General features: G+C 43.2%; 1 protein-coding gene across 8 annotated transcripts in view; it reads right to left on the bottom strand.

Moving 5' to 3' along the window:
* Positions 1-5,811: 5,811 nt before the first annotated feature.
* The window catches only part of CAPN6 (calpain 6), a 61,575-nt gene continuing 41,953 nt past the window's right edge, over positions 5,812-25,433 (bottom strand). For all 8 annotated transcript variants that reach the window (XM_082770860.1, XM_082770861.1, XM_082770859.1 and 5 more), the window contains 6 exons: positions 24,446-24,638; positions 21,782-21,904; positions 19,933-20,135; positions 19,162-19,283; positions 11,949-12,085; positions 5,812-11,314 (listed from right to left, as the gene is read on the bottom strand). In XM_082770860.1, the coding sequence (XP_082626986.1) occupies positions 11,135-11,314; positions 11,949-12,085; positions 19,162-19,283; positions 19,933-20,135; positions 21,782-21,904; positions 24,446-24,638 (958 nt within the window). In that variant the 3' untranslated portion in view covers positions 5,812-11,134. The remainder of the gene's footprint in view (positions 11,315-11,948; positions 12,086-19,161; positions 19,284-19,932; positions 20,136-21,781; positions 21,905-24,445; positions 24,639-25,433) is intronic.

Raw genomic sequence — 25,433 nt, 5'->3', positions numbered from 1 at the left:
CCAGTTGTTCTTGCTTGACAGCCAGGGCACGCACACTGACGCCAGCTTAGCCTTGCTAAGCATTATCAAGATTGCAGTCCACAGGCCTTTGTGGTGGACTGTTGTTCCTATCTGTGCAGAACTTAAAGATGGGGTAAGCTGATGAAGGTTCATAAATATAAACGTTCAGCTTTTGTTTTTCAACTGAGTGGGTAAATAACTCTACTTTTAGCCCCCAGTTTTCAGTAAACAGGCAGGAAACTACCATCCAAGGTTTCCTTGGGTGCAGTCTGCAATTCAGGGGTCTTTAAAACTTTTCTTTGCTTGCGTCTGTCCTTGAGCTGACAGGGTGATTTCTTTTTCTGGCTGAAACTTGCAGCATCTTGCTTATACGTGTGATTTAGAGCTGACTGCCATAATCCTGGGTATGTGTCATGTATATAAACGTTTACTTTCCTGAGCCTACAAATGGATGCATGCATCTTTGGTGACAAGTCATCTCAAAAGAAAAAAAATGATACGGGAAAGACAATGAGGGATGCTTACGTGCTCTTTGTGGGTTCCTTTTGGTCTGCCATGAAGGCGGGAGCCTGCAAACTTTGTTCTCACTGCTTAACTATTCTTCCAAGCAAGTATTCATGTTCTGCTAGCATCTGACACTGAGTGAGGAAACTAGGGAGCAGTCTAACTTGTTAGAGCTGATAATATGGAAAGGTGCTCATTGTTTTAATAACCTCTGAGTACAATAGCATTGCGTTGGACAGTTTCCAGCAGATTGCACATAGGCTTCGGCATGAGTGTGCGTGGTGTCTCGTGCTCTCATTGAGTGGCACTGCATTCACAGCTGCCTGGGTTTCCACGAGGCTCCCTAATCTTTGCCTCGCACAGCTAACGTGCCAGAGGGACTCAAATCCCCAAGGCCACAGCTGGATGCAGTGGTCTGAGCTGGGAGCTGTTGTGAATGCAGGTCAGAAGAGCCACATGCGCATGCATTCAAACCACAGTGCTCTGAGGGAGGTAGCATATGACCTAAGAACATGAGCATTTGTGTGTCACCGCTGCTTTGGCCTTGGCTCCTTTCAGGGGCTTGAAACAGCTAAGTTTTCCTAAGGTGAGAAACTGAAAAGGTCTTTCACAGGTCTTGCTCTTCCTAGTCTCTATGCTTGACTGTACGTTGTTCCTCTTTCTGTGCCCTCTGTTCTTCCTGTGCTCAGTGACTGCTTACCACGACTGTGTTACTGGCTCAGAGAGAGTGCTGGAAATCCTCATTTTTCTGCCCTTTGAGCTGCCTGTTTACAGCAGCATTTTAACTCTAAGCCTGGTAGGGATGCAGTGTTACCCTACACCTTGTGCATAACCTCCAAGAGCATGTGGCAAGCCAGCTCAAGTACATGCTTGTATTGAGGGCTCCCAGATGCCACAGGCTGGCATACCACTATTGCAAACATGAGAAAAATAGCAGCAAGTGGTTGTTTTTAAAGCCAGGTCCTTTTGCTGCTGAACATTCTGTATTTCATTTGTCCAGCCCAGCCATAGACTTAGAGATCAGGTACAGGCACGGCTTCTACTCCCACTGAAGTTGGTGACAATTTGGTTGTTGGCTTCCACGACAGCAGAACCTGTTGCTTAATAACTAGGTGCTGATAAAGCTCTCGGTACGGGGGGGCAGTGGTGTCCCACAGCCAAGTGAGCAGGTGGGTAGAAGGGAGCTGCTCATCGTTCTTTTTCGCCATCATGCAAAGCTTTTCATGTCAGAAGTGGGTCAGTGTAGCAAATCTGAAGCATGCAATTCTCTTACATCCATGTCAGCTGCGACTTTTGACCTTTGAGGAGAAGCTGCACAGAGGCAATTGCTTTTTGTCACACTATTTATATTAGTGTTAAATAATGCTGCTAAACCAGTCTGTAGAACAGCAACAAGAAAAAAAAAAAAGCCTCTCAGCTCTTCAGGTGCAACACTCATAAGCTGCTGCTATCTTCTGTAGCAGGTGAACAAGTAGAAGGGGAGCTGCTCTAGGTGGGAACCAGTAGCAAACACTGTGTAGCCTCCAGTGAAGAGAACAACCCCTTCTTGGGTACAGCCCGAATTCACTCTGGGAGTTACTCTGGTGCACTGGTGCTGCATCTGCACTGCAGATGCCGTGCATACACAGACGTACATTTTAGGAAGATCTGCAAAAGAATTCTGCAACTCTTGACTGGATCAGGATGTAACCTACTCTAAACTCCAGTTTAGTCTGAAGCAACCAGTTTACATCTACACTGGTGTCTGCTAGATTTTTTTTTTTCTTCAGGGTATCCAGACAAAAGTAAACAGAGGAAGGAGCCTACATTTTCATTGTTTAACAGAAATGTATCTCATTTTGCTGTACATTCCTTTTTTAGGACATGTTATCTGTTTAAAAAAAAAAAAAAAAAGAAAGAAAAGAAAAAACAGAAAAAAAAGAAAAAGATAAAAGATAAAAAAAAAACAAATGTGTAGTGAAAAATCTTCTGTAACTTTGGATTAAGAGGTAATTATGATCTTTTTAAAAAGAGAACTAAGTTATTTACTTTGTAAATGTGCTGATGGCATGGATCCATCTTACTGACCTCAGCATCTTTTCTTTTTTTTTTTTAAAGATTTTGGGTTTTGTTTCCAATATTAAGTTATTTTAAATTGTGGTTGAAGCAATAGAAAATTGAAATATGGATTGTGCATGACTGTGTCTTGAGTGTAAAAATATTGCAGTTTGAAACTTGGACCTAAAGTATTGCAAATAAAAGTTATAAATACCAGTGGACTGTGACTGCAGCTTTTCCTAACGAAACAGGCTCAGGGCTGGCTGAAGATACAACAGCCTCAATCATCTGCAGTCAGAAAGACTTCATCTGTTTGGCTGTTTGTGCTTTTAGCTTTCACCTGTGCCACCAGAGTATGATGTTATGGAACAGGACTTACCTTCTACAAGCCTGTATTTACCCTCTGCTGCTGGAGCTTCCTTTGTCCATGACAGCAGACAGACAGTCTTTTTACTGCTCTCATTTGCAAAAAGTCACTGAGTGCTGTGACTTTTCAATGTGCTCTGTCTCTGTTGCCCCATGTTTACAAAAATAACACCCCTTCCTCATGAATATGGAGAGTTACACATTAGCCACCTTACCTGCCTCTACCAGCATCTCATAAATCTTAAAAACTGCTTACTGAACACCATTCACTTCAGTTCTTGTATGGCTGCTCAGAGAAAGCAGCGACAAACTCACCTGGTCAGATTTAAAGCAATGCCAGATTTAAAGGTGTATGAGCAACCTCAGCTCCCCTCCTGTGTGTACTGGGAGTCCCTTGTACTGCTGCATGGCTGCCCTGCATCCCGTAACTGCTCTGTCTTAGAAGGCTTCCCTGGTATTTGCTAATGGTGGAGGAAGGGGGAGAAGCAGAGGCCCCAGCTGTGCGCTGTAGGGGCATGTTAGCTGGCCCTCTCTGTCAGACCTCAGCCTGGCCTCTGTGCTAAGTCCCATCTCTCCACTTCGTGCTCAACTCACACCTGGATGTTGACGCCAAGGCTGCACCTACCTCTAGGCCCACCTCAAAGGCCTTCTCCAGACCTGCTGTGGCTCTCACTCTCACAGGGCATTGTGCTGGCTGCCTGCCTCACTCAGCCACAGTCCTGCAGCTCCAGCACCTCCTGCTCCCATGCTGTGCATCCAGCGGCTCCCCTACTGCTGCTGCTGTGGGTCACCTGGGTAAATAGGGGACAAACACTGCAGTGGCGGCACCCACTGAATGCCAGCGGCTCACCAGCCAGGCACACGGGGAACCTCCCAACAGTGCATGCAGCATGGCTAGCGAAGGGCTGCGTGTTGGTCTCGTAACACCACATGGCTGTGAGCATGCATGCCAGTGCCTGCACGGGTGCACACAGACATGAGCCCCTTATAAAACTTTCTAACACGAACAGAGCTAGCATTTTGTGTGTGTGTACATAAAAAAAAATAGGTAGCCCTCTCCCACAGACCCTTATGGGGGGGAGTCTCTAGCAATTTACATGTATTTTACATATATGTACACATGCAGGCTGTAGATATACATAAAAAGGAACACCTTAGCTAGCTATGGAACACATCACTCAGTAGCTCTCGCTCTATAAGACATGTACGCATAGAGAGCACGACAAATAACAGTTGTCTCTCCAGTTAGTTACATATACTATGTAGTATACACGTATTTTATAAATATATATAAAAATGTGCACACATACATATTTAATATTATGTAATATACCTATAGATGGCAAGAGTGTTTTAGATTGTTATATAAGGGTCTCTATAGTGTGTATGGGTATATACAATAGAAGTAGCTAGCAAGCGATTGATAGAAACACAGAAGGGTACACTGTATGTACTTAGAGCGCTACACATAAATATACATGCTATGTAGCATATAGTTAAAAAGAGGCTCTCACAGAATGAGAGCACTACTCATATGTAACTCTTTCTCTGGCCCCATATGGACAATATACACACATTAAATACATACACTTATAGTTACACCAAGGCAGAGCACACCTTATGTAACTATATAACGCTCTCTAGCTCTTCACATATCTATATAGAATCATAGAGTGCTTTAGCTATCTACATATACATAAAATAAACACACACACATATATAGAGAGAGGGAGAGATTCTTCCTTAATAGAAGAGTCTCTCTAGGTGGCTTATATATACCTATATTACGATCTGTACCTACATACATACTAAAATATACGATACATGAGCTATATAAATGCTGTGTGTATATATTATACAGTGTACTTTATATATAAAATACTTACATATACAGAAACCATTATATAAATGTTATACTGTCCCCATCGATATATATTACATATTTTGTATATACACTGACATATAACTACATAACTGTATATATTATAGATAGAACATGCATATAGTTTGCTAAAAAGGAATTAAAAAAAAAAAGCATTTGTGCATATGTATATATATACACAAATTATAAAATGTTCATCGCTATATGTACACAAGATACTATATAATATTTATAGCTAATTAGAATATGTTACAGAATTATATATGTACATGTATCATATATAGTATCTCATGTATATACACACACGTCAGGACAGATTAAGAAGGGGGGGGTCAGTGTGTGTATGGCCAGACACAAAAAAAAAGGGGGTGGGGACACAGTGTCCATCCGTGTCATCCCTCCACACACACACACACACACCATTTATTGTCATATACATAAATGTTATGAGACAGACAGAGACCGTTCTATAATCATGTAACACTGTAGCATTCACTAGCCTGGTAGATAATATATAGTTCATACACACACGCAAACACCCTAGACCTTTATATAACAAGTTTAACGCTCTTTGTCTCTCTCTCTCAATATTTGTAGAAGATAGATTATATATTTTATACATGTGCACACACTTCTACTCTTATGTAACTCCAGCCATATGTATGTACATGTATATGCACATACACCCCATAAAATGTTCCCTCTCTCTAACCATCTGTATATAATATAGTACCTATCATCCTATACCACACTGTCTATATATATACATATTTAAAGAATATAACATATACTATAATCTAAATATCATATATTTATTTATATATGAGTGTGCCTGTATACACACAAGAGTGCCTCTCTGCTTACACCTACACGGGGGGGGGGGGGGGGGGGGGGGGGGGGAGAAACAGAGAGAGAGAGAGAGAGACCCTTCTATAATTCTCTTGAGCCATCTACATATATGTATATATATTTATCTGTTGAAATATGCATGTGTATATTTAATATGTATATATAGATATACACAGATAGAGCCCCTTAAATACATAACACCAGATTATATGTATGGGTATAGCTATATACATACACATAACTATACATACATCTATATATACACATATATAATATTTTCAATTCATCCATGTATTCTTTTTATATATATGTAAGACATACATATATATGTAGGATGAGAGCGCTCTCACCTACCTTAGGTAACTGGACAACACTGTATTTCACTCTCCATCTGTATTATATATGTAAGAGAGATGTATCTAACATACATGCTATCTACATATATAACAGATTATACAGTATTTTAGTATATAAATATGCACCTTATGTATGCACTTAGACACATGCACTTTCTCTAGCCATCTATATATCATATACTACTTATTTTATGTATACATATGTAGACACTTCTATAAATATATAACACACTCCATGTGCATTCTATAGGATATAATATGTATATTTGTATCTATGGGTGCATACATATGTATATACACATGCGCACATATAGACTCTGTTTCTCTCTAGTCAGCTATATGGAGTGCTAATGTATATTTTATATATATGTGTCTATGTATACAGACATGCAGAGCATTTTATATTGGGGGGGGGGCAGAAAAACAGCAAGAGTGTTCTATAACTAATACTCTCACAAGCCATCCTATTTTTTTCAAATACGGGTGTGTATATATACATGTATACACGTATTTAAAAACTTTTATATAGATATATAACCACATAACACTATCTACCTTAATAGATACACAGAGCCTTAACTAACGATGTAACTTTCTATCCATATAGTATACATTTATGTTTTACATCTTTAGTGTAATGCATGTGTGTGTGTATACACATAAATACAAATGTATATTTTGTAACACAATAGCTGGAGAGAAGGGGACATGCTACCTAGTTACAGAAGGGTCTCTGGATCTCCATCCATTTATGTATGTATGTATAGGGTGTGTGTATGTATACCTGTGTATATAAACATATATACATGTATATATACACGTACACACACACATATTCACATACACAGAGACCCTTAAATAGCTGTGTAAGTCTTGCTATTGCCATATTATATATATATGTATGCACACATATGCACAGAGTGACCCTTACAGAACTCTCTAGATGTTGATTGCATAATACTTAATACAAACACAAAGCGTAATATGCATAGGGACGGATATATAAATAAGGGCCTGTGCATTGTATCTAAAAACTATGCCCGTCAATGGCTAGAGTGTGGCACAGCTGCAGCCGGAGGGGGGTCTCTCTCCCTCTCCCTCCCTCCCCCACCTGTGTGTACCTGTGGGTTCTTTCTCTGTAGAAACAGACATTTAAGAACTGTGTGGACGTGCGGGGAACGTTTCGTTGTCACCCCCCTGTTCCCGCACAGCCCCCCAACAGCGGCAGCCCCGCGGGGCCCGCCCGTCCCTGCCGCCCCCGCCCCGCCTCACGGGGAGCCGCCCGCGGCGCCTCCGGGGCCGCAAGATGGCGGCCGCAGCGCCGCCTGCGGGGCCGTCGCGTAATGGCGGCGGCCCAGGCGCGAGGCGCGGGCGCCCCCCTGCGGCCGCTGGCGGGGCGGGCTCCAGCCGCGAGCCCCAAGCCGAGCGCGGTCCCCCGCTGCCGGGATGGGCCCGGGGCTCCTCGCCCCGCCGGGCCCCGCGGGTGCCGTGGAGCGGGCGAGGCTCCAGCACCGACCTGGGGCGGCCGCAGGGAGCAGGTGGCGCTCCCCGCTCCATGCCGCAGCCAGGGGAGGGGCCGTGTGGGGGGCGCCTCGTCCACCCCCAGCACGGCTGCCGCGGGGCCCCATGGCCGTCACCTCGCTCCCCTCCCGGGCCCGGCTGTGAGGCGAAGGGCGCGGGGGAACGGGCCGAGGGGCCACAGGGGTGCGCATTTCCCTTCCCCGGCATGCCATAAACGACGTGTGTGTATGTGTGGGGGGGTCTTTTTCTCTGAAAGCAAATGTTTCGTTTCAGACATTGATGCGTTTTTGTTTTGTTAACCTTTTATTTAAATCTCTTCGTATTGAAAAATAAAGGTTGAAATGAAACATTTTCCAACTATTTCCCTCTGTTTTAATTGAGGGGGAGGCAAAACCCACTGCTGAAGGTGGCCCGAGTGCATAAAAATGCAGCCAGCACAAAAGCAAACACCTTCGTTTTCCCACTGAAAAATACTGCCCAGCTCCAGTAATGTGTGATATTATATTCCTGTATCTGTCTGAAAAAGCAATTCTGTTATCTCACACATACCTGGCTCACCCTCCATGTAAGACACAGTGTGTGGCAAGACGTACAACAGGAGGAGCCCCTTGAGCAGTGGGTGCTGGCCCTTGCCCAGCAGCGGGTCCCCTTTCAACCTGCTCCTGGCCTGGCCTCCCTTGGGATCGCTGCCATCTCCCACATGCTGGGGCAGAGGGAGCAGTAGATGCCTCTGGAAATCAGCAATGCCAGTGCCTGAGGTGAATCAGCTCCTGCTGGTGGGCAAATCCTGCCTGCTCCAACTACTTCCAAACATCAATAACTGTAGAAGTACAGAAAAGCTCCTTGGTATCAGCATTGCTCAGGTGGTTCACAGCTACAAGTCTGGGTCTGGGCTACCTTCAGGCAAAGCCAAGTTAACAGAGCTCTTTTTCCAGCCTGAGCAGCAGTGGTGTTCTAAGGTCCTCTGCCCCTGTGCTACACAGGGGTGTCTTGAGCTGCCATAATTATCAAAGTCTAAAAATGTCCACATCTACTCACTCCACCTGACTCCCTGCCTTGTCAGTCAGCCATATACAACAAAGAATTGCTGGTCAGGCTCCCTCTGTCTCACTGATGCTGGGGACAGCTCTCACACAGATGCTGGCACAGGGTGATGGTGCTGGGAGCTGGAGACCAGGGCTATGGGGCTTGCAGCAAACAGCCAAGCGATCCCCCTTGAGCTAGGAGGTGAGATGGCTTTGTGCTCTCGATGAGCTCAGGCAAGCAGTCTCTCTCAGACAAGTACTGCAGCAGGGAGGCATAAGCCTCTGGCTGAGTGCAGGCTGAGTCGTTTCACAGAGGGGTAAGCAGCCTGGCCATGCTGGGTGCTGGCTCTGACAGGAACCTTCTTCAGGCTGAACACTGACCCAAATCAATCAGCTTGTCAAGCCAATCCCTCCTTACTGCACCCATCTCATAAGGAACTGCCCCTGGAAAAACGTCTGTCTGAAAAGGGGGCTATACAACGTGACCGATTCTGCTTTGCCTTAGCATGCTCCCCTGCTCACCCTGCTGCCCTGTGATTCACTGCATGGGGCTTGAACCCTTCTGAACGCCACAGCAAGGTGAGGCCTGCAACAGCTCTGCTGTCCTGGGGCAAGGTGTGCCTGATGTGCTGCAGTCACCCCTCACACCATGCCATCCAGAGGCAGAGTTACCACAGAAAAAAATAGCGTGTGAGGAAACATGAGGTAAACAGGTCGTAATGCGGTGGTAGGACAGCCCAGACTGAGTTGCAGCTCCCTGTGTGTCTTGCTCGAGGCCTGGTCTGTGTGAGAAACTTCATGCTTTTTTTTTTTTTTTTTAAAGAAATGCACTTTACAATGGTATCTGAGAGTAAGCAACTCTAAAGCCAGGAGTTTACAGAGAATTACACTTGCCTGTGGGGCTGCCAACCACGTGTAGTTCCCAGCTGACAAATGCTCTGAGTGCAAAATGGCTTGAGCCCAAGCTATTTAAAAAGAGAGCTGGAATTAGGTACTTGGTACATGCAACTAAGCTGATGGTGGTATTATATCATTCATAGCCTTACATTCCAGCCCAAACATGTCAGACAAATCATTTTCCTCCCACAGCAATGATCCTTTTGGAGCCCTGAGGAGACTTCAAAACCTTTTGTGAAAACATTAACTCTACTGGGTGGCATTTTATAAATTATAAAAATGGCACAAAATGACTGAAGTGGTTATGAGGTACAGAGAAATCCAAGTTCCCTGGCTGTACAAAAGGCAGAATAGTCAGCTTCACTTTCAAGACCAAAATTTGCAACCATATAAAATCCATTTCTGAGAGGTCTGACACAGTGAGCCTCTTTATACTTCCACAATCACTGCACAGCCTGACAGCACAGAAGCGGCTGCCCTGAAGAAACCCTACTGCCAGGCTATGTGCAAAAGTTAAAAGGAAGTTTGTACCCAAACCCTGCTTTGAAGAAAATCTGAACAATACCTGTCCTCCACCATATGCAAGTTAAGTTTTATCAAAGATGCCACCTCTATCAGGAATAAACCTATGCAAAATTTTAAGAGAGAAAAACTAATACCTGCCACAGCATGGTATCTTTGTTTGACACACCCATCCTTGCCATGAGCTAATTTTGCCCTCTTTGTATCTGGTGCTACTCATCACATCTAATGAGGCAAAAGGAGTGTTATTCCATTTTAGCATTGTGTGGATTAAACACAGCCTCCTTAGCAAGGGGGCTCCCATTACTGAATTTGGCCTCCGGGCAAAGCCACAGCTGAATTGTGAAATGTCCTTCCCTTGATTAAATATATCAATTTGTGAGTCACCAGCTTGGGGTAGAGAATAGAGGAATATTAAGAGAGCCTCTGTACAGGCAAACATGTCACTGCAAGACATGCCCCTCTATTTTAATGTTGCCATGGCATGCCTGGTCTTAAGACCTAATGCCAGAACTCCTTGAGTAACGACATTTTAGCCAAGGAACAGAAATATCTGATCTGTAGCAATAACAGTGAAATTCATCAAAAAAAATCTCTGCAAAGGGGAAAAATTTCCAATCAAAGCTCAAAAAAAAAAAAAAGTCTGGCAGTGAACAAGGACTGCGCCATGCGAGTCAACCTTGTGCTCAGAGCTCACCAACCTGCTGGCACTTGTGCTCAGAGCTCACCAACCTGCTGGCACGTGGCCCCGGAGATGCAGCCATCCTGCCTGCAGTCCCACTGCTGAGAGCAGATAGTGACGTGCTGGGAACCTGTGGGGACTGTCACGTGTGCTTCCAGCTTATGTGTCACAAGCTCCTGAAGGATGCTGCTGGGGAAGATGGTCGTAAGCTCATGTCTTAATGAGCTCATCTGCTGACAGTTAGTTTGGCCTCTCTTTTATTGTGCTTGCTGTACCATGAACATATATATGTATATGCATAAATATATTTTTCTCCCTTTAAAAGCCTCTCCCCCCATTACCTGTGATAATGGAGAGTTTTAGAGGACTATTTCTTTTTAAAGCGACTGTGATTATGTGCAACCTTTGCTTCCAAGTCATTCACACAGAAAGCACAGACAAGCCCCCCTGCTTCGAGGTGACAGCTCTGTCTGGTTCTGCAGGGCTTTGGTATTCATAGCTCTACGAGGTCATCGCTGGAAAAAACCTTGACGGTGATGTGACCTGGCACCTCGTCGGCTTCTTGGCTGCCTCTCCCTCGGAGCTGCAGAGTCTGCTCTTTGGGGTCACTGGGTGAAGCTGCCAGCAGCGCCTGTCCAAGGAACTGGTCACACAAGATGTTGCTGTTCCAGACCTAGAGACAAGAGGACAGAAATAACCCCAGCTGAAGCACTGCTCCTCTTTCACACTTTACTCAAAATGGCTGTGCTGGAGGAAGGTCACTCTCATTAACCCCTTGGAAGAGCAGTGAGGAGGGGGCGTAAATCTAAATTTAGCTAATTGTCTAGTGAGCATGTGGGAAATTCTGGATTTGCATGCTCATTTACATATGCTATGCAAATAAGGAGCTAAATGCAGCTTATTGCTTTCTAGGTCACAGCGTGCCTAGAAGAGGAGTAAAAATTACTGGTTTGAACTCATCAGCAGCAAAAAATCTACCCAGTCTGCCTGTCTGTGCCACTCTGCCTGCTTGTGCTCACCTCTGTGGTGTCTACAGCACTTTTCCTCTGTGTTAGAGCTAGGTTCACTCTGCCAGAGTGCTCCTTAAGTGTCATCAGTCGCTGTTCTATGGAAAAGACCGGGGCTAGAGAATCAGTTGAGCAGCTAAACAGCATCAGGACAGTAAGGGGGGCAGCGGTTCTCACACTTTTATCCTGGTTATCAGTCATGTGAAGGAGGAATCCACACCCATCACGCCATTCAGACCAGTGACAGCGTTGTGCTCCCCTGCCTGTCTCTGGCAGCCCGCCCCATGTGGTTTGTCTCACCTGGACAATGACGGGACTGTCGATGTTCTTCCTGTAGAAAATCACTTGTGTGTTGAAGACGGCACTGGTAGTATCGTGCTGTACAGGGGAGCGCACTTTCTGGTTCTCACACTTGACAAGCACGTAGGGATCTGCTCCTAGAACACAGCAGCATGGCCATTAGGACACAGAATGGCAGCTGAGACCCAGAAACCCAGCAGGAGCAATGTCCTCCTGGGCCTGGCATCACCACTGCTAATAAGCATGGGAACAGGACAGCAGAGCACATCACATCCACACGGCTGGTTTCCTAACTGGCTGAGGTGAAATACCTCATTTATGTCAGTAACAACCAGATGCTCGGAGCTGGAAACTGAGCACCATTTGCCAAGAAACCAGCTCACTCTTTGGTTGGGATTGCAATCTTCCCATATCCGCTTGCTGTCCATCCTCCTGGCTCATCTAACAAAATCTTCCAAGTGAACTCCCTGATGCTGCTCAAGACATAAGAGCCAAAATGCATCTGCACGTATGTAATCTGATTTGTAGTTCGGGCTCCTGGGTCAAAACAGAAGGTCAAAACTTTTCATCATCCACAATTCCTAAGGAGGACAAGGACAGGAACTGCACAGAACTGCTTTTAGATCACTGAGTGCACATCTCAGTGCCTAGCTTTAGAGTGCCTAGCTTGAAAATGCTGTCTACTGCATCCTGATATGAGCATTAATGTTAGGAGGTAATTTTCATGAAGCAGGTGCTCTTCCAAAAAATAAAATATTGTCAAAACCCATAGGAGTGCACTGGTTGCAACAACATTTTCTGTAGGAAACTGTCAAAGCAAGTCCTCCACAGTTTCTCATTTAATTCCCATGAACCTGATAAAATTTCTTTGGTTCTGTCATTTGGGTCTATGTTATTTTAGAGTTTAAATTACTATAATATATTTGTATCTATCATAGGTCCCAGTTAATATTTTAAATTACACTTTAATCATATGTAACCCACTGAGAAAAGTCAACATTTTCTAGAAATGCTTTGTTGTTTTTACCTTGAACATTTCCATTTTATTATAAATTATGTTTTCTTTCAATTCTAATGGGGAGCAAGAACTGATCTGGAAAAAAACTTGCCCATACCCTGGAATGGAACAGACCACTCCACTTTATAATTAACTCGAATTAAACACAGGCACTACTTTTTTTTTTTTTTTTTTTTTTTTTTTTTTGTATTTCTATCTATTCCTAGTGTTAACAACAGCATATCTATTTTTCCCACCCCTTTCTACTTTTGTGATACAGATTTTAAATAAAGTAACTGAGCGTGCGTAAGTGCAAGTCAGACTCGTGATCGTTTCTTACACACGTTCTATCCCCCATCTACTTGAAAATGCCACCACTGGAATGACAGCCATACGGCAGCACGATTTTAAGGCAGCTTTCATTTTTAAACAATTTATTCTCCGTATGATTTTCCTCAAATGCAGCACTCGCTTACAGGAACAGATACTAACAACTCACACAAGAAACCACATAACAGCTACATCCAAAACAGAAGGAGCTCCTTCCACTGATGAGAAGGAAAAAGATTTTTCCGTATGTTGCGCTGTGATTACACCTGGCCAGACACGTGGCAGGCCTGTTACCCTGACAACATATCACACTTCCTACAGCAGGTAGCGATGCATTGGCTTTTCTGGTAGGCAATTACTTTCTGTGTCACTGAACGTGTGGATTTAGCTCTGGGGCACGAGGCAGCACCACGCTGTGTAATCAGTGATGGAAGAGCTCCACCCTCTGCAAAGAGATTTGGAAAAGAGATCTGAATAAAAAGGGGTCTTGCCTGAGACAGCCACAGGCTAAGAGCAAAGCAACATCTCGTTATTAACAGTAATAAAGAGACACAGAGGATAAGAAGTGGTGGGGAAATTGTTGGGCTTTAAGAGTTAACAGGTAAATTTGCTGGACTGAGAAACTATTAATGAAAAGACTTATAAAGGAAAAGGAAAGATGTTTAAAAGAAACATTTACATTCTCAGGAACGAGATGGAAAAAATGAGGGAGGTAGAAGAGGGACACGAATGGTACCTGCACAGCACGCCCTCACGATCACATTGCTGTATTAGGAGTATAGTTGTATTAGGAGGGCTGGCTTCAAGCCCAGAAGAAGAAGTCAGAAATGGGAGAGCTGCACATGTGGGATGGAACAAGAGGTGTTCTCAGCCACAGTTGGTCCAGTTCTTTGCAGCTCCATGCCTGGTTTATGTACAGGATGATGACAGCGCAGAAAGGGCTACTAATGTGGAAAAGCAATATCCTAGCATTCACCATAAGCTGAGCAGCGAAACAACTGGAGCTGCTACTCTGGCAACTGTTCTGGCAGAGAAAGGAGGACTCGGTTCAGTTCTCAGTTACACGTGATTCAAGCTGCGCCGTGAGCACCACAAGGTGCATGAAGAGCACCTGCATAAGCAGCTGTTCCATCTCGCTCCTACGGCCACAATGCTGTATTGAGAAGTTGTAGGGAAGAACAGCACAAGAAAAAGCTGCAATCTGTGAAGACCAGAAACACATGAGCAGTAATGACAGTTGTCCTAACATTTCTAAGACTTAAAGAGATCTATTCACAGTTATCTAAGGCTAACATATTTTTTGGCAGGGAGGGAAGGGGAAGATTTGTACTAAAGCTCTAACATCCACATCATTCAGCACTGTACATAACACAAAAGGCTTTCTGGAGAAAAAGTTCTCATAGACGTTCCTGCTCTTCTCCAGACAGACTGCTCCTACGGGTATACCAAGCACGATGACAAACCCAGTCACTAGAAAAAGACGTGGGCCAAACACAGCAGACAGTGCTGAGACATGAGGGCTGCCTTGAAAATTACAAGTTGTTCTGCCTTCTGCAGTTGAGTCTTTTTTCAGGTGATGCCTTTTAGCTTCTCCTGCAGTACTGATAATAAATGGGAATATTTCTTCCGGTATCGGCAAATTCCCTCCCTCCCTGCCTCCTCCATTTTCTCTCCCTTTCCTTTCTTGTGCTTTTGCTGAATATTTACCAGCTGCTTTTTGCCCTCTCCTTCCTTCTATTTTCTCAGACTGCTCCCAGGGCAACCGCCATTAAAGGCACCAGATACTCCCCTTACCAGGAATGTCATGTACCAGGGATCACAATACCTAGCTTAGAAAAGAAATAGCGAAATGCAATTAAACGTGTGAATTCAGCCTGGAATTCCAGTGGAAAAACTTAATGCAAAAGACGATTTGTTCCGGAAGATAAACTGTTAGGAATAGAGTGTGACAGACAGTAGCAAGAGCAATTTTTAAAACAGACTTGGGAATGTGAGAGAGAAGAAGTGCACAGCACTTCCCCATCTTCTTGCAAACCTGCCACCGTACTTGGCTCGCAGATAGCTGGATCAACTTCAGCACAAGCTAACTCAGAGAGAGGTACTTCTAAGAGAAGCAGCCCATATGCACTGATTCTAGGCAGCTAGAGTCATCTGTTACTCTTGTCAACAGCAAACCATCCGTTACTTTTTCCAGACGGGACAATGGATCACAGACAGCAGCAAGGAAGAGCTTTCAAATAAACATTTAAAATAGAGATTAAACAACCTTTCTCTGGCAGGGAGCAGGGTTCTGATGACAACCAGTTTATGAGCCGGGCTGGGTGTGTACTTGCTGTGCAATCTTCATTCTCCTCCAGGAGTTGCTCAGAAAGTTGTGTGCAACTCTCAGATGACAGCGACGGGCTTATGTGATGAACAGTTCATTTAAGTCTAAGCTCCCTCTATCCAAGATACATCAACAAAAGGTGTTCGGGTTCCTCTTACTTTACCCAGCCACATACACCAGTGTCAGAGTATAAAGATATTCTGGTGTTTTCAGGACAGTTTGTCACAGAAATGTAATGAGATGTCTGAATTCTCACAGGCTCTAGAAAGAAATACACCTTCCTTCGTTATCATCAAGTTCTGTCTTCTTGTTGTGCTGAGGGATGATAGCGATGCTTCACACAAATCAAGCAGGGAGCTGGACAAGGGGGAATACAGCTGACTGATGACAGATTGAGCAGAAGAAAAGCAGCAGCTTGAGAGCTGAGATGCTGCAGATCAGTAGATCGAGAAATCAAGAAACCCTTGTGAAAAGCACAGTGGGGATAATCTGACACAGCAGCTCACATGGAAACAAGTTGCTATCAACCTTTGCAGTCAGAAAATGAGAAACCTGTGTGTGAGGCCCTCTTAGCAGCAAAGACTACCACTTAATCTCCCCATTTTCTACTTGAATAAACATTGACTGTGCCTAACCTGAAGGGAAACCTCTCCTTGTCGCTCCCAATGGGAGTTGCCATGTGGCCTTTTCCCTCATCTCACAGTACCTACTAGACGGGAGGCTGCTGCTGATTTAAGTCTAGTTCACATCAGGAAATGGTCCTGGTGGCAGGTAAAGCTGCAATTTGGTAACTATCCACGTGACTGAGGTCTAAACTCACTTGTGAGATATCTGATTTGGGATCCCAATGTAAATAAGTCTTTTTTGAATACCTGGCTGCTATTTCTCCTTGAGATAAGCATGGGAAAGCATCCAGACGTGGATTCGGAAAAGTCACAGAATCACAGAATCACAGAATTTCTAGGTTAGAAGAGACCTCAAGATCATCGAGTCCAACCTCTACCTAACGCTAACAATCCCCACTAAACCATATCCCTAAGCTCAGAGAGAAAGAAGCCAAGGAGATGAGAGATGATAATGAATTATTTTGTGGCAGTGTTAGGACACAATCGCAGAATATGGGATATTTAATGTCACACATTGACACATCACTTCCTACTGTGTATTTACAACCCAGCCATACAGTGTGCTCTGGTGAATTTCTATATACAATGTTTTTAATCTAAAATACAAACAAACAAACAACAACACCAGAAAACACCAAAGAAGAGAAATATGTGCTATATCCAGCTTTTCACATTACCAAAAATGGGCACTAGTATCAATCAGGAACTTTGCCAAGCTTCCCAGCAAGGCGCCCTTAGAAGGCAGAGTGCCAGTTATGGGTGTTAGCCTTGTCACTGCACAGCTTGCTTTTATTGTGCAGCACAAATGTGCACATTTGGCTTCATGATTTTCTTATTTATGCACTCTACCAACTCCATTTGTCTAAAGCTGCTATAAGAAGTGCCATTCTGTAAAACAATCTATCAATGTACCCTGTGAGATGGAGATACTTATAGAAAAAACAATGCTGATAAGAAACATTCAGAAGAACTCAAGACAATAGGGAAGCTGCTGGAGTAAATCATCTCAGCTTTCCTTCAGTGCCCTATGAAGAGATGGGATTTGGTACCACAGAAAGAAAAGAAATAAAAACAAAAGCTTTTACTAAAAGCTTTCCCTCGACACAAAAGGAAAATATTTTAACTTTGTTGGTGAAGATTTACTCAAAGACAAACAATAAGATACACTTAGGTTTTGTGCTCAAATTTTGCTTATGTTTAAAGAGAAAATCCATGAGTCCATTTCCTATGTACAGTTCTTCCCACAACAGGTTACCTCTTCAGTTTTGTCAGGGTAATCCTAAGTCCAGCACTGGGTGCTGAAGATGCTTCTGCTCAACCTGAATATGTGTGGTAGCACTGAGTCCTAAAGGTATTTTGGGGTGTGCTGTTCTTTAGAGTATCTCTCACATGTTGTTTTTAAGTTTCATTTGTATATTCCTGAGCTCTGTGTCACAGTGCACACAATCCAACAATGTTCTCCAGGATGAAGCTTGCTCTTTGGCAGCTGTAGGCAATTGTTTTTAATGACCTTGTCGAGATTGTAATTGTGCTAAGGATTGTGAAATGCTAAGGGAGGAGAATTGGCTTTAATTGCTTGATTGCAGGGAAGGTTAGAGAAAAATCTTCAAGGAATTTTAAACAGAGAAAAAAAAATCCTTAAAAATTAAAATGTCCTTCTTAGGGCAAGAACAAGGACACACTGCCTCTTTTCAAAGCACTGCTCTGCTATTTCCTTCACAGATAGCCCCTCCAGTCTCGTCCACCCATCCTGCCTTTCTGAGACTGTGGAATTACAGTGCTTATTTAATTGAGGTGTTTGTATCTCGTGTTTTTCAAGAGAAGTAACAAGAAAAATGAACTAAAGCAATTTCTATGTCTCTTCCCTCTAACATTCTTGTCCCCCTTAGAGGGACAGGAATGTTAACTCTTAACAGAGTTAAAGGGTCTTGCACGGTGAAAAGTGGATTCACTCACTGGTTGGTTGGTACCAAGAACAACTATGAAAAGGAAACTGCAACCAAATCGCAGCCATCTGGTAGGAGAAATTTTACAGCTGCTTCACGAGGCTGAAGACGAACTGTACTACAACTCTAAGTCTAATGACTTCTCTACCACAAGGAGTTAACGAAACTGAGTTCCACATCTTAAAGTAAAGAGAGATGAATAGTTATCTGGAGCAAACACAGCCAATGTTTCAGCAGACTCTTCAGTTTCCTCTTCCAAGATTCCTATAGTATCTCTGCCCCTTTGCTTTCCCTCCTATCAATCACTTACTGCTGGATGTGTCTGACTTTTTCTATTCCACCGGCCATGGAAAGTGAAGGCTGACATACGGAGAGTGGGAGTAGAAAATGAGGAAGCAAATAACAACTGGACAAGTTTCCAAATTAACTGTCAACATCAAGTGCCATAAAGACATTTTAGTGTTTCTATTTCAGGACATTTCCTTTGACATGTAGACAGACAGTCCAGCACTTGTCATTTAACCTCTCCCTCTCTTAGTTTACCTAACTGGAAAGGGTTATTTGAATACCATAATTTCCTCCCTGAAGTGCTATTATGCCTATGGTAATGAAGAGCAAAGTGCTCTGAAGGTCTTGAAATACACCACAAGAGTCTGTGCTATTCAGCTGTCTTCCTGCATGTTTTAAACTTAGAAAACAGATGTCCCTGAAAGGCCAATTTCTTACCAACCCCTACAAAAAGCTTCTCACAAGAGTCTCGCTACTATTATCGCTCTTGACCAGCATAGATGACACATGACTCTTGCTGTTTTACATCATCTTATTAATCCAAGCTCTCCTTTTGAGAAGATTTTACAATGAGTTGCAAAAAATTCCCACAAACCTTCAGTTTGTTTGGATAACTTCTAAGTGCTTCCATGCCTATTTAAGTCAGCTTTGGAGGACTGATGAAGCTCTTTCCACTCTTCTAGACTCGCTTTACACTTACCACCTGATCTATCTTGCTTCTGTAAACCTTCTGCAGAGTGAATTTTGATTTGGGTGATTCTCCGTGGATAGCCACAAAGAAGACTCCAACATGTCATTTTAGGTTTATCGTCTGTCAGCTCTCTGAAAAATCAAAGCAAAGCAATTGAAGCAATGAATGTCAAGCAAACTATCAATAGTTGCATAATTTTGGCCTTTTCAGAACTTGAGATTTGTTCGAGTTTGTTATACAGAAGTAACACTTACAAAAATAAAATCAAAGCAAACCAAATGTATAGCATCCCTTGTTTAACAGTTACACAAACGTAGCCGGAAAAAAAAATCTGAAACATGGAAAAAAATTTCAAAGCAAGACAGATATTCAGTGGGTCTGATTTCAGCAAGCAGTAGTTCTGCCTTCACAAATAACCCCTAGTTTCAAATGAGATTGGGTAAAGACAAATTGTATCAACTGTAACAGCAACAACCAGTGCTCAGGGTTCTGATCTAAAACTTGAGGCAACTACAGAAACCCGACTAAAAGGTCAAAAGTCCCAGACTCAGTTGTCCTTGGGTCTCTAAGCAAAAATGTCCTGAGCACACACAAATCCCAGTGAGCCATCTGGAGATTCTTGGAGGTGACCCTGACCATCTCAAAGGCCTAATTCTGGAGTTGCGCAGCAATACCTGCTAGTGAGTCAAGGACACTTGAGGGCAACCAGGCAGCCATTTCTGAGGAGGTGCAGCCAATACAGGCAAAGGAAGATCTCACACAGCTGTGAGCGCAAAGTACCTGAGTTTTGACGGCACATCTGTGAAGAGTCTCAGGATAAACTTGGTGGTGATGCCAGGAAGATATGTAGTTGGGATAAGGACGTAGCGGCCTTGCTTAAGGATCCTTTTCAAGAACACGGTGCGTGTGTTGATATATGGAGATGTGGCCACTCTCTCCTGCACGGTCAGCTTGTGTAGTCGATAGCTTCTGTTATCCTCTACCTACAGCCACAGAGCAGTAAAGGGATTGATTGAAGGAGGGATTATCAAGAGACAGCAGGCAGGACTTTTCCTTGCATAGCACACAGCCTTTTATGGGTAGAAAAGACAACGTACCATAAAGGCAAATCATTTAACCACTGAAATTATGACATGGACATGGTCCTGATGGACAACCGAGTGCTCCAACTGCTAGCCCACACAGGCTCCCAAGCAGTGCTTTTCTGCACTTCACTGTATTGGTGTATACGTGTATATCCTTAAGTTGAGGTGACAGTCTGGGACAGGCAAAGACATGCACCCACTAGCAGAGACGTAATGCTACTGCAGAGTTTTGAATATTTGCAGAGATGCACACACACTCCAGACTCCATCTGCTAAGCTACGCTGCCGTCTTAGAGGACGATGAGATTCATCCGCCTGCTTTCTCCAGCATGTAGTACTCCACATGTGAGACAGAGCATTCCAGCCCTACATAGCAGGCTCTTAATCTAGGGCATTTGAACTGATGCACACAGCCATATTTTCACCCTCTATTAACATGCTCTTCAGGCAACTACTGTTTGCCACAGCACAGTTAAAACATTAACCTATTCTCCTGTAAGCAATGGCCACTCTATGTTCTTTTGCAGTATTTTGTCTTCTGATTATTTAGGCCACGGCCTTACAAAGACCCTCAGCCATGCTAATGAGTCTGGTGGTTTAGAACTTTTCTGAAATAGCAAATTATTGAACAGAAATAAAAGATAGAGTACTGACACTTTTCCAAAGATGCAATTTCTTTTTCAAGCCTTCCTAGTAATTAGATATAAGGATAGACATGACAAAGGCACAGGTAGATTAATCTACTTTCTGTATCATCACTTATCAATATTATTTGCTTAACAGGTGATTGTCAAACATATGAGTGTCAACAGCTCCAACTGACTTAAAAATTGACTGTTTTCTGATGTAGGGCCATAGTCTCAGTGCAACCCCACTAGTTAAAGAGGTTACAAAATAATCCCGCTCCACAATGAAAAAGCAGACACATAGCAGTTTCTCTTGCTTTCCTGCTTCTTTTGGTTCTTGTGTTTTCATTTTACACAGTTTGCACTGTGAGTGCAATTAAATTACTGTTTGGGATCCCTTTGGCTCCCTTTCATATATGCTCATTTCCTACTCACCACTCCAGCTTCTGAAATCACTCTTGATTCTTTTGGCCTTTCTGGGTCAGAAAAGAAAAACTGCAGACTTTTAAAACTCATTCACTTGGCTGTATTTGCTGATGAAATTCAGGCAGGAGCCTCCAGTGAGAGGAGAATGTATCCCCATGTATCAAGAGTTAATATTCTTTTTTATGAAAATACAGTCTGTCTCCTCAAAGCTTGGAATAAGGAAAAGCACTTAAAATTCTTTTGCAATAGGGAATAATGATTTATGTTCCTTTAGTTCAAATACAGTTTGAATTGAACTAAATTTAATATCGTTCAGATAGTCTGTCTACTGTCAGCTCTGGTGACAACGCAGTATACATGCAAAACCCATGTGGAGAGGAGAGCCAGACCCTTCCGTGATAACCATGCCTCTATCTGCCAAATACCTCATTTGCCAGAATGAAGCCAGATTGCTGAGCAAACTCTGAACCAGTACTGCAGATGGCTGCCTACCTTGAATATTTCAAAGCCAATTATGATGTTTTCTCCTTTCCCTTCTTTCTTGTACCTGCGCCGATCCTCCTGTTGTAATGAGACCAACACTTTGTCCTCCGTCTTCTTAACATCAAAGATGTACTAGTACCAGAGAGAAGGCAAGCTGTTAATTCCTTAGGAGACTGAAAATGAAACCATCACCAAGGAAATATATACATACAAAGGAAGAAACTGAAAATGCATTTGTGGGTAGGAGGAAAGTTCTGCATATCAGATATTTTCAGCAATTCACAGCTGAAAATTATTAATAATAATAAAAGAAAAAAAAAAACACAGGTAAGTCGCCTAACAGAACAACATGAGACAAATTACAAAATAACTGTTGAGGCAGTAGAAGAGAACAACTGCTGTGAAAGCAAAAGACTATCTTTTATTTAGATATACATAAATCAGAAGTAAGATAAAAAAATAAACCAACAGACTCCGGATAGGGTCTTTGATCATTCTGGATTCTTCTTTCAACTTGAATATCTAACCAGGGCCAGTGACTTTCAAATATCGTCTTTATAAGTGACCTGCAAACGAAGGAGTCTTCCAAATACTAGTTGTTTTTTTTTCACTGAATCTACTCTATCTAAGAATTAAACATGTAAATTCATTCACTCTTAGAGACTCATTTGGATTTTACTTTTTTCTTGCATACAGGGGGCAAATCAAAGTTGTTAGAAGCAGTGGAAAGGAAGAGGGTGGTATTTATGCTAAGTATAGGCAGATGCTGGTCAATCTAACTGAATTTCCATTCTCAAATACTTTTGAATGTGAAGCAAATAAGTAAAAGCATAAAACTGCAGTGGTGCACAGCTGGGTACTACGTACACCACACACCCTGATTTAAGCTGAAATTCTCTGACTAGCATGGAGAGAAATCTCAGCAGTGGTTAAACTCCCTGCTCCTCCAAGAGATGATGAAATCCGCTCTGCTCTGAGACAGGTACTGAGACTGCCTTGGTTACTGTTGTGGAATCATCCCCTGTAATGACTTCACATCCCTCTGTGGTTAGAGCTCTGCAGAATAAGGCACCATCCTTCCCATTTCTCACCACTAGCCCTCACCATCTCAGGCAGTTTCACACACACACACACAGAGGCACTGACCTCTGCCAGCGCTGGCTGAAGCACAGCCATTTTGGAAAGAAAATCAATACCTTCCTGAGCCTCTGGACTTCATTAATTGTTCCTAGGATGTACAGTACAGATCAGCCTCTTACGCACCTACTGCCTGCTACTGTGAGCTGGCTGTTACATGGTGCAAACTCAGTGCCTGTACACTTCTCTGTGTGCTGTATTAACACTGAGGCAGAGAAAGCACAGGACCCTGTAAGAGGGAGTCCTAGGGGCTGTAAAGAGACTCTGCAGTGGGAATCTAAAAATTCAGATAAAAACATGCAGCACATTTTTATTCTTGTCCCTTGTTGAACTGTATGCAGTGTTACCTTGTCAGACAGCCCAGGAAGTCCCAGAGCAAACGGAGGTGTGGAAATGGAAATGTGAGAGTGCAAGAGAGCTCTCTTGGTCTGATGAGAGGTGTGCAACTGTGATTATCTTTCATCTGATGACATTTCAGCTGTCCTAAGGGGTAGCAACTTGAAAATCAACAGGTGGCTGTAGGAATACATTTATACTTGGCTTAAATTCTCTTATTTTAATAGGAATTGAAGTGTCACAGTTTCTCTCGGTACAGATGAACTTCAAGGAGGCTTCAATGTCAGTCAGGGAGAGGTAGAGCAGATAGATGTGAGACCATCAAAAAATGCTCCCAAGGGAAGCCTTTGGGTACACCTGAACTCCCTCTGGGAGCCTTTACGCAACCCCACACACAACAGGACTCTGCACCTTCTCTCCAAACACCACTAAGCATAACCCTAACTGTAACACTAAGCTGAACCTTAGGGTGCCTTACACGTGCCATAGTTACTTGTAATGGCCCCAAGGTAACACAAGTGTGTTCCAGCACTGCTATTAAGAGCCTTTTAATCAACCATCCTGAAGACAACTGGAATAAAAGCTTCCATTGCATCAGGTGCTGTACTCAGCCATAACATGCATATTTTGTTCTCTGTGGCAGCTAAACACTTACAAATGAGACCCAGACAAGCATTTGAAATACGTCCAGAATCATACGTGGGAATATCTGAACAAAATCACCTTCTGGAAAGGAGGCACTGACATAAGACAGAGGAGTAAATAACTGCTTCTCCATCTACGCAAAAATGACAGGATGAGTTTGGAGTCTGACATTGCTCCCAGTCCAAACAGCAAAGGCTGCAGTTCTCCAATATCCTGCTATGAAAATTCAGGGGTGCTGACAGAAACTTCCCATAAGTGCAGAGAAGCAGACAAAGGAACATCTTTAATGAATCTAAGATATGTAGTGAGTTACGAGAGAACGGAAAGGTCAGTTTTCAAAACAGTAACTAAAGCAGTAACTAAAACAGTAACTAAAGTAGGTGCCAGATCTCTCTGGCAGTAGCCAGGGTTTTGTGTCTGAATTTTCATGCACTGAGTTGAAAATATACCCCCACTGAGAGGGGAAGGAAAGTGAGAAATTACATAAGAATGGGTGAAGAGAAAACCTGAATAGCTTAATAGTTAGAGCTAGGATGAGATTGAAGAGACTCCCACCTGGGGATTCTGAAGGAAGGTCTTGTTATCAAAGCATCCACCGCAGCGATTTAGCAGGGGCTCTGAGCTCTTTGCCCAAGCCCCGTGCATCATTTTCTTCTCCCAGGTCTTGTGGATACTGAAGTAGGAAGTGTTCACAATTCGGCAGATGTCCACATCAGTGAAATTCTTACACCAGTCCTCAAACGTCATCCTATTCCACAGGACACCAAGAAAATCATGTTTTGTTTTGGTTTAGGTTTGTTTGTTTGTTTGTTTTTTAAATAGTCAACACTATTCACCCCAAGAGCAAAAATAACACATGAAATCCTATGGTAATTTAAAAGTAGGCATTGCTCGGCTTTCCAGTGGGCAAACTGATTCACTAGAAACCTCTCCATGTGGAAATACTTGTGAAGCCACAATCACACTACTTTAGAACTGAATTAACGAAACTGTCACCTCAGGGTGTCTGGTCAGCTCTGGATTTGTTCAGCTGCAGGACCTAAACCTAAAGGAAAGGTTGTATCTAGCAGTCCGGATTTGATAGCTTACAACTTGCAATGGCAGAAGAGATCATCTGCAACCAAAGCGCTATCCACTCCTCAAGAACATTATTATGGTCCTTCTTGTTACACCTGTCTCTGAACATGACTCAAATGTGAGTACTCTGAACATAGTTGTTATTTAGCACCATCTCAGTGCTAAAACCTGTGCCTGCCATGGTAACAGACCAGGCTACAAGTAAAAAAAAACTGCTCCCTCTTTGTAAAAGAGAACAGCTTGGTATCTGTGGTCTCCTATAGTTTCCTGGCTTATTAATGGCCCAGGACTAAACCCTACAGGTGGCTTCTGGTTGCTGGTTCTGACAAAGCCAAGGAAACTAAAGACTTTCCACACTGCGCCTGACTAGCAGGTCTGCTGAAGACATTGATGGAATGCCTTGTTGGATCCAAGCAGGGTGGAAACAGAGTTCTAGAATTTCTGTAAAAAATGAACACACCTTTTC

This window comes from Aythya marila, assembly GCF_965140915.1.
Source record: "Aythya marila genome assembly, chromosome: 13".
NCBI lineage: Eukaryota > Metazoa > Chordata > Aves > Anseriformes > Anatidae > Aythya > Aythya marila.
Note: the sequence above shows the minus strand (reverse complement) of the source record. Positions and strands in the feature narration are given on the sequence as shown.